General features: G+C 44.9%; 1 protein-coding gene across 4 annotated transcripts; it reads left to right on the forward strand.

Moving 5' to 3' along the window:
* Positions 1-654: 654 nt before the first annotated feature.
* On the forward strand, positions 655-10,013 carry bid.S (BH3 interacting domain death agonist S homeolog). Of its 4 annotated transcripts, XR_005966501.1 has the most exons (6): positions 655-737; positions 3,959-4,161; positions 5,322-5,467; positions 5,729-5,929; positions 7,146-7,451; positions 9,202-10,013. XR_005966501.1 is itself a non-coding variant. In XM_018254406.1 (5 exons), the coding sequence occupies exons 1-5, from the start codon at positions 670-672 to the stop codon at positions 6,684-6,686; spliced, it is 624 nt and encodes a 207-aa protein (XP_018109895.1). In that variant the 5' UTR covers positions 655-669; the 3' UTR covers positions 6,687-7,090.
* Positions 10,014-10,547: the final 534 nt, after the last annotated feature.

Consider the following 10,547-nt stretch of genomic DNA (forward strand, 5'->3'; position numbering starts at 1 on the left):
GATTGTTCAGTGCCCAGTATTTCCTAGGACCCAACGATCAGATCATAATGGATCCAATACGGGCGGTCGGATTGCAGGACTGCATAAATGCACAGACGCGGCCGTAATCCGGCGGGATTGTTTAACCTGCTCGATCAAGATCTGGCCGACGTTTGGACAGATATCGATCGGGGAAGCCTGTCGAATAGCCCCACATACGGGCCAATAAGAGCCATGAATGTCCTGTAAATTATATCCTTATAAACGGTGAGTTCTGATGTCATCAGTTATAAACGGTGAGTAGTGATGTCATTTCTGTCACATGACTCACTACAACGTGTGTATTATAATAAATAAAATATGAGGATATTAGAAGTAACCTCGGAGTTCCATGACCTATCCTTCGGCCTCGTACTTTTATATGGACATGAAACTCCTCGGGGACTTATAATATCCTTATATTTTACAAGAGGGGGTACTTTATTCACTATATAATGTATATGGACATGTATAGGAAGGAGATATATTGTATAGATCTTGCATGTGTCCAGGTCTCTCATGTAACATTCACCAGGCGCTGGGACGTGTGAAGTAGACAGAGACCCAGAATAGTCTGGAGCTGCTAATATTCTATAGGGGACCAGTAAAGCTTTGGACAGAATTCTGACAGGATTGCGCCTTTAAGAGGAAATGTGGGCGGGGCTGCAGTGGGCGGGGCCGGAAGCAGGAACTGTGAGACAGGCCGCGGTGCTTGTGAGGTAAATACACAGTGGTGGCGCCATATGAAGGTGAGTGAGTGGAACGTGCGTGGGATACAGTGTGTGAGTGGAACAGGGGAGACTCGTCACGTTCAGCCCTTTGAATCGTGTGGGACAGAGGGAAGCGGCTCAGAGCAGAGAATAGTGAGGCGGGTTCAGAGCACTGCAAGTCACCAGCCCACTCAGTCTCTGCACAGTCACCCCCTAAACTCTATGTCTGTGCCCCACTCACTGAGCTGTTGCAGTTGCCCAGACATTTATGTGGCTCTCGACAACCAGCAGCGACTCCCAAACTCGCCCAAATGTGTACATTGCTGTGTTTGGACTTTTAAAACCCGCCACTGGCTTTTAAATGTAGCCCAATTTGGCTATAAACCCGGCAAGCTGGTTCAGAGGGGACAGTGTGTCCAGTTACCCCATGTGCAGCCTCCCCCGTGTGACTGGGACATGGTACAGTCCATACAATTGTCACCTGACCCCCCTCCAGTCTGTATCAGTCACATATAGACTGTAGCGCTGTATTGACATTGCTCATCAGTCATTGATCAGCCCCTGCACCACTGGAGCTTACACTCTAATGCTGCCCACACATCTGCAGATCTTTATCCTATTTAGTCATCCTGCCCAATAGATAATCTGGGATGGGGGGTCATTATACAGTGGGGTCATTATATGGGAGACAGGGCAATACTGTAGGTGCATGAAATGAATGAATAGGGTGGGAAGTTGGGGGTTGGGTTACATTATAGGAAGGAATGTTGAGGAATATCAGAGACAGACCAAAGTCGACCCAAGGCAACCCAGCCGGTCACTTCCCCTCCCCTGTGTGTGGGGGGCAATTGAACTTACTCAGGTCTGAGGTCAGGGGGTTTAGGGGAGCAAATATTGGGGGCGGCAATAAAATCCTATAATATAAACTCTGCCCGGCAACTGGATCCTATTTTATATTTCATCTCTATAACAACCAATCTCTGTCTTTGTTTTTTGTGTCCCTTTGTAACTGATTTTCATTTGGGCGGGTTTTAAAACCCCCTTCTCAAGGGGCCAGGTGTGAGTTGGGAAATTCCCAGCCTATGAAATGAGCCGGATACATTCAGTAGTGTGTGAAAGTATAGAAACCCCCGACCTATACAGCTGCTCCAGGGGAAAGGGGGAACCATCCCGTCAGAATGGTGGGGGGCTGTAGGGAAGCCCCACTATGATCTAAAGTCTCATGAGACACAGTCATGTAACACCCCTGAGGATTTAGGCAGGGGCGGGGCCTAGTTCTTTCGCTTGGCATCAGGGTGGGTTTTTTATCTTAGGTACTGGGTATTAAAGGGGCAATTTACCCCCCTTGTTTAACATGAGTGCAATGAATAGCGTCCTGTTCCCATGGACCACAAACAACCAGTTCACTGAGACACCCTCTGTATAAACAACCCCCTTCCCCAGGCTTTGAGCTATACGGCAGCTCATTATACTAATTCTTTGCCTGATGCCCAGGGCTACAACATTATGATTTTCATAGGAAAGTACCTGGGACCCAATAGACACGTGGACCCTAAGAATCCCCCCAGATATTTAGTTGAACTTGGAACAAAAACAAAAAATCCCCCCGGCCAAAAACCTCAACTGCTGCAGCTTTCATTTAGTTTGCTGTGACTAAAGGTCACGGTTTTGTCTCTATTTAAAGAAATCAGCTGGCTTCTGCTACATTATGTCAGCAGTCTGAACCAGCAGTGCAGAGGAATTTTAACACACACACAATGCTGGATTCAGTTCTGCTTGTCCGAAAGGCGACACTTTTAGGAAACCACATGACCTGAGTCTGCTTCCATCCGAGAAACTCCTAAATACCAACACTTCCCGGCCCTGTCACTGGGTTCCTCTACGTGTTTATATTTATTGTAGGACCATCCCAGGGGATCACTGGGGAGAGACAACATGGAACTTAGTATTATGGGGCCCAGTGATTACTGATCCTTTTCCCTTCCACCAGCCCTGACTCATTATGTGCTCCCCTTGCACTTTCCACTTGTATAGGGGAATCCCCATGCTGACTTGGAGCATTGGTATTGCTCTGTAGAGGACTGTTCCTGCTGAATTGTGCTTAGTACAGGGAATACCTATGCTGCCATAGTTTTATGGGATCTCTCTGTACAGACTATGAGCAACTTAGGGGGCTGTTCCTGCTGAATTGTGCTTAGTACAGGGGAATACCTATGCTGCCATAGTTTTATGGGATCTCTCTGTACAGACTATGAGCAAACTTAGGGACTGTTCCTGCTGAATTGTGCTTAGTACAGGGAATACCTATGCTGCCATAGTTTTATGGGATTTCTCTGTACAGACTATGAGCAACTTAGGGGGCTGTTCCTGCTGAATTGTGCTTAGTACAGGGGAATACCTATGCTGCCATAGTTTTATGGGATCTCTCTGTACAGACTATGAGCAAACTTAGGGGCTGTTCCTGCTGAATTGTGCTTAGTACAGGGAATACCTATGCTGCCATAGTTTTATGGGATCTCTCTGTACAGACTATGAGCAACTTAGGGGGCTGTTCCTGCTGAATTGTGCTTAGTACAGGGGAATACCTATGCTGCCATAGTTTTATGGGATCTCTCTGTACAGACTATGAGCAAACTTAGGGACTGTTCCTGCTGAATTGTGCTTAGTACAGGGAATACCTATGCTGCCATAGTTTTATGGGATCTCTCTGTACAGACTATGAGCAAACTTAGGGGCTGTTCCTGCTGAATTGTGGTTAGTACAGGGAATACCTATGCTGCCATAGTTTTATGGGATCTCTCTATACAGACTATGAGCAAACTTAGGGACTGTTCCTGCTGAATTGTGCTTAGTACAGGGAATACCTATGCTGCCATAGTTTTATGGGATCTCTCTGTACAGACTATGAGCAAACTTAAAGGGCTGTTCCTGCTGAATTGTGCTTAGTAAAGGGAATACCTATGCTGCCATAGTTTTATGGGATCTCTCTATACAGACTATGAGCAAACTTAGGGACTGTTCCTGCTGAATTGTGCTTAGTACAGGGAATGCCTATGCTGCCATAGTTTTATGGGATCTCTCTGTACAGACTATGAGCAAATTTAGGGGGGTGAGGGCTGCTGGGAGTCAGTACTTACAGTCTCATTTGTACAAACCCTACAAATAGAGGATGATAATAATAATAATAGTGGTTAAGCCTCAGTACCCACCTACTTGTCCCCTGATTGCAGGATGAGTCTGAATGTGAAGACGATTCTCGTCTCGTACCTGGAGATCGACATAAAGAATCACAAAGATGAATTCTGGGAGGAGCTGAGCTGGTTTGCGAGGGAAGAGGGGAAGTTAGTGGCACAGATGGGAAGGAATGATGGGGATCTGGAAACTGATGGAAACGTCCAATTCAGATCTACAGGCACAATTGTGTATGAAGGAGGTAAGTGTATATTGGGGGGCAGGTCTATCACCCCATGTCTGTACCTAATTCCCTGTATATTATTTGTAATGGGGGTCACCCAATAAGAGAGGAGCCCACTGGGGGAGCTTATTATGGAAGAGGTTATTAAAGGGGTACTTCACCGTTGATGTCAATTTTAGTATGTTCTAGAATGTCCCATTCCTTGCAACTTTGCAATTAGTCTTCATCATTGGCATTGTATAGTTTCTCAGTCATTTGCCTTGCTCTTTTGCTTCTTTCCCGCTTTCAAATGGGGGGAGGGGGGTCACTGACCCCATCTAAAAAAAAAACAAATGCTCTGTAAGGCTACAAATGTATCGTTATTGCTAATCTTTATCACTCATCTTTCTATTCTGGCCTCTCTATTCATATTCCAGTCAATGCATGGTTGCTAGGGTCATTTGGGACCCTAGCAACCAGATGGCTGAAACTGCAAACTGGAGAGCTGCTGAATAAAAAGCCACAAATGATAAAATTAAAATCAGTTGAAAATGGTCTCAGAATATCCCCCTAAGGGCAGAGAGTTTAGTTGCCCAGCGACAAATCTCCTCTTCTTCAGGGCGACTAATCTCCCCGAACTGCCTCCCGCCGGCTAAAATGTAAATCGTCGACGGAATGGCACTCGGAGTGATTCGTTTTCCAAAGTTGCCTCACGAGGAAACTTCCGAAAATAAAGCGTTCTGAGTGCCATCACGCCGGCGATTTAGATTCTAGCCGGCAGGGGGGCAGTAGGGATGCACTAAATCCACTATTTTGAATTCGGCCGAATCCTTTGCGAAAGATTCGGCCGAATACCAAACCCTAATTTGCATATGCAAATTAGCAGTGGGAAGGGGAAAACATTTTTTACTTCCTGACAAAAAGTCACGCGATTTCCCTCCCTGCTCCTAATTTGCATATGCAAATTAGGATTTGGCTTTGCCGGGCAGAAGGATTCGGTCGAATCCTGCTGAAAAAGGCCGAATCCCGAACCGAATCAGATTAGTCGCCCCGAAGAAGAGGAGATTTGTCTCTGAGCAACTGATCTCCCTGAATCTGAGCGTGTCTCTGCCCTAAAGGTTAATTAATTAAAGGTGAAGAAACCCTTTTATGGGGCGTCGGGGTGGCCCTGCTGAGACCCCATTTTTGTCTCCCTGTAGAAGCAGAAGTGGACGAGGAGCTGTGCCGCAGGATTGCCACCCAGTTGGCAGAAATGGGAGATAAACTGGAGCGAGAGATGAGGATAAAACCAGAGGTAGTGAATGGAATAGTGGATGCCCTGCTCAATCACACCCTGAATGAGGAGGTGAGTGAAGGCTTCTCATATCTACCCCTAGAAACTGCACTAACTTGGTATGTCCCAGCATGGGCGCCCCTAGGGGGACAAACACAGTGCACTGGATTGTACCAAGTATGCCTTATGCCTATATATTTGCCTGCTTGTAACCTTCAGCGACCAATCAGATGCTAAGACCAGTAAATCCCTCTTTACGATTGGTTACTCTACTGGAGCACCTGATGTTGGATTATTCCCTCAAACCTGGAATGTTCCATTCTCTCTCCCCAGTATTTGGCAGCCACAGTCCAGTCGCTGGTGCAGACGGCCCCCCCAGGGGTTGAGCAGGAGTTGATGTCGGTGGCCATAGCCCTGATCCTGACCAAGAAAGCCGTGACCAACGTTCCCTCTCTGCTCCACAACATCTGCTGCACCACCACGCACTTCATAGAGAGGAACTACCGCGCTTGTTTAGAGCGTCTCGCTAGACAGGTATGTGTTAGGCGCATAACTGGATTGGGTTTAAAGGATAAGTAAACCTTTAAAATAAGTGAAATTAAATTTGATGAGTGTTGTTCTCAGCACTTATGTCATTTAGCTTTTTTTTTTTATTTTATTTTCATTCCGAGATATTAAGGGATACATGTGCTGTTAATATGAATGAATTTTGTTCCAACAGCGCCACCTGCTGGTCAGTTTCTCACCAGTCTGACCACCAAGTAGTCAAGGAAGTTGTCAGGAGAAAGAAAGAGGCTGCTCTGATGTTCTTTTGTTTAGGAAAGATGTGAGAAAGGTTTCTAATTGTTTTCCTAAGCAGAAGAACATCAGAGCAGCCTCTTTCTTTCTCCTGACAACTTCCTTGACTACTTGGTGGTCAGACTGGTCAGAAACTGACCAGCAGGTGGCGCTGTTGGAACAAAATTCATTCATATTAACAGCACAAGTATCCCTTAATATCTTGGAATAAAAAGAAAATAAATAATGAAAGTAATGACAAAAGTGCTTAGAATAGCACTCTCCTCCATTCTACATTCACTTATTTTAAAGGTTTACTTATCCTTTAAGGTCTGAACAAATGGCCATTGGCCAAACTAAAAGGTGCCAAGTTGGCCCCCTACAGACCAAGTTGGCAGTTTACTGGTAACATATAGAGCCCTCCCCGTATCTAGTCTACAAGTAATTGGGGGGACACTGCCTGTATCTGGCTGGTTCTCACGATCCTCCTTGTGTCTCCCCCGCCCAGAGGTGAGTGCTGATTGGTTGGACTGAAGATGTTAGAGATGAGAAGCTATGATGATACTTGATGTTAAAGCACCAGCAGGCGGCAGTTGCTGCGCCCAGAGGAATCTTTCAGGGACATTTATTGTGGAAAATGAACAATTGCACTTTTTTTTCACCAAAAACTTGTTTTTCACATGGATGAAAATCTTTATTTAACGTTGGATGGTGAAGTAAGTCGTGTTCTAGATTCCCCTCCCAATCCCACCAATGAGAAGTGTCCTCTGTCCCTTAGTCTGTGCTAGTGCCCCCGTCCCGGCTTCTGTTATATTAACCAATTCATTGCCACGGGGACACTATTCAATGTTCAAATCTTCTGGGTTTTTTTGTCTATAAATTGTAAGTTAATAATAAAATACAAATCGTTTTTTTGTATGTTTGTGAAGTTCTTTTTATTAAAGGGGTGGTTCGCCTTTATGTTAACGTTTAGTATGTTCTAGAATGACCAGATAGTGGAGGCGAAAGCAGAGTTGGTCAGAAGAACGTCTCTATGTTCCACCATGATGTCCTCCACTTCCTCTATAATCTCTGCAATCTCCTCCACATGGACAATATCAGAATTGGAGGAGTTGTTCTCACTCCGCCCCCATTGCTGTCCAAGCTCTTGACTTCTTCACGATCCATGGCCACCTGCTGTCAGGACTCGGGCCCAAGGGAAGTGGGCAAGCTCTCCGGATGCCACGACAAGGAGACGGCCAAGCTCTCCGGGGGACTCACCTGCTCCGAGTTATCACTGGTAAAGATGTAGATGTCGTTACTGTCCTCAGCAATGAGACCCTGGACTACTTCTTCCTCCAACTCCAAGCTGAACACTGTGCCCTGGGGTCGGGGGGCAACAGAAATTCACGGGGTGGGAAAGTCGGGAGCAAAAGGGAGAGAAAATAGCAAAAACAACAGTCACTGTATTATTTGGCGATTAGAAGAAAATAGGGATGCACCGAATCCACTATTTTGAATCCGAATTTGCATATGCAAATAAGGGGTGGGAAGGGGAAAATATTTTTTACTTCCTTGTTTTGTGACAAAAAGTCACACGATTTCCCTCCCCGCCACTAATTTACATATGCAAATTAGAATTGGGTTCGGCCGAATCCTGCTGAAAAAGGCCAAATTACGAACCGAATCCTGGATTCGGTGCATCCTTAGAAGAAAACAATACACATAATATCCTGTAAATTATATATAGTGAATAAAGTACCCCCTATTGTAAAATATATAGTGAATAAAGTACCCCCTCTTGTAAAATATAAAGATATTATATATTACTTCTAATAGCCTCATATTTTCCAACAAGGGCTACTTTATTTATTTTAATACACAGGTTTTAGTGAGTCATGTGACAAAAATGACATCACTACTCACCGTTTATAGGTCATGACATCACTAGTCACTGTTCATAAGGATGTCATTTACAAGATATTTATGGCTTTTGTTTATTATATTCTTATAAATGGTAGTTTTTTTTAATTATTTGCCTACTTCTTCTTCTGACTATTCAGCTTTCAAATGGGGGTCACTGACCCCTGCTAAAGAACATGCTCTGTAAGGCTACAAATGTATTGTTATTGCTACTTTTTATTCCTCATCTTTCTCACCAGGCCTCTCCTATTCATATTCCAGTCTCTTATTCAAATCAGTGCATGGTTGCTAGGGGAATTTGGACCCTAGCAACCAGGTTGCTGGAATTGGAAACTGGAGAACAGCTGAATAAAACCGTAAATAACTCAAAAACCACAAATAATAAAAAATGAAAACCAATTGCAAATGGTCTCAGAATATCCCTCTCTACATCATACTAAGGTGAACAACCCTTTTTTAATGAGGGGGCTTTAATTCAATTTAAGAGCTGGGATCTTTTCCATTGCAATGACCAGGAAAACAGTTTAATGGGCCAAGAGCTCCGCTTAGTGGCCAAAGCTGCCTCTGCAGTCGTATTAAACTGTCTGCTCTCTGGGGTTAGTGAACAGGGCAAATATAAAACAGGATGAAGAAACTGAATGATTGTTACTTGGTTATAGTTTCTCCTTGTATTTAGACGCTCTCCTTTTCTCTTAGCTGTTAGATTGCAAGCTCTGCAGGAGAGGGACCTGCTCCCACCTGCGTCCCTGGAGATGTGCAACTTCATCTTCTTTTAACTATTGTTCTAAACCCCTGTTTGTACTACTGTATGTTGCCGCATGTTTATATACACCCTGGCAACCACTACAACATAAATCCACCTACAACCCGTATTAGAATTACATGAAACTAAAGGTGAATTGTAATGTTTACTTCCCCTTTAAATACAGTAATTGTGTGGCAGAGCGATTGGGGCTTCTGTTGTTCTGAGAGCTCTGGACAATGTCCCAATCACCCCACCCCCGAGCTTCTAATCACAAGAGCTGAACCCTCCCCATTCCCCCCAGAGGCAGCTGATTGGTTGCAAAGTGCAGACCAGCCTCCCAGGAGCCAGATCTCAGATTTGAGTGCTTTTTTTTTTCTTGTAGCCGAAATTCCCCGCGTCTCGTCAGCTCGAGGAGAAGCCGATGCAGCACCAGAGGGGCGAGAACCTGAAAGAGGGAGACGATCCAATCACACGGCAGCTCTAGAAACACCCAGGGGACCTTGTGATACAACAGGGTTTTATAACCAGGACAACTGATATCTGGGCAATGATTGGGCAATTATCAGTCCGGTTGGCTACTGGTAAGACCACTAAGTTGCCACTACTGAGCCGTGTACAGCAGTGCAGATGCGCAGTCTGAAGGCAGGTAGTGATGCCGAGTGATTAGCAATGACACACAGGCAGGGAGCCTCCTGGGCCTCAAGGCTTTCAATCAAATAAAGTTCAATGGGAGAGAGAGGGAGAAACGTCAGCCCCAGAGGGAGAGGCTGAAGTCTTTGTGTCGGGAGATACAGGTAAGAGAATATCTGCTCCTATAAATACAGCCCATAGGTATAGATCTGTGATGGTTGCTACATGAATGGGGGAATTGACTGCAGACAATTGGTTAGTTCATCACATGAGCAGATATTTGCTGTTCCAAATCAGCCCATCGGATAGTTTGGTTCCTGGGCTGTAAAGTAGATCTGGTGGCAGCAATGTAAATTTCTAATCTGATGGATGTCGTTTGGGCAGGTCCCATACACAGACCAACCTAAATCCCACTGTCGCCCTCTCAGACTCCTGGCCCAGTGTGTTGGTGGCCAAATGGTACAATGTGTGCCCAGCTCAGGAGAATGTACAGATATGGGACCTTTTATCCAGAATGCTTGTGACCTGGGGTTTCCAGATTAGGGGTCTTTCTGTAATTTGGATCTTCACACCTTTAAAAATAATTTAAGCATTTAATAAACCCGATAGGCGTGTTCTGCCTCCTATAAGGATTCCTTATTATTTAGGATGTTTTATTATTATACAGAAAAGGAAATCTGTTTTCAGAATGTGAATTATTTGATTACAATGGAGTCTACGGGAGACGGCCTTCCCGGAATTCTGAGCTTTCTGGATAACGGTTTTCCGGAGAATGGATCCTATACCTGTAATGGAATCGGAGCGGCTATTTATGAGGCCACTTAGCTTATTCCAGCCGTTGGTAAGTACAGCGATGAGCTCCGCTCCCTTCCTGAACTCCTCGGCCGTCAGGGTCCTGTCACAGTAACAGAACCGTCAGCTTTTCTTTTCCCCGGCACTTCACTCTCTCAGCCAGTAATTTCAGGGTTAAAGTCTCACTAATAGAAATGACTGGCTATTCAATACTATACTGTACGGCTGACACATTGTAGATAAATAGGGAAGGCAGGGGGTTACTTTCCCTTTAATTTAAATGTTATGAATTAGCCATTGCAGAAT

This window comes from Xenopus laevis, chromosome 3S (genome assembly GCF_017654675.1).
Source record: "Xenopus laevis strain J_2021 chromosome 3S, Xenopus_laevis_v10.1, whole genome shotgun sequence".
NCBI classification, from domain to species: domain Eukaryota; kingdom Metazoa; phylum Chordata; class Amphibia; order Anura; family Pipidae; genus Xenopus; species Xenopus laevis.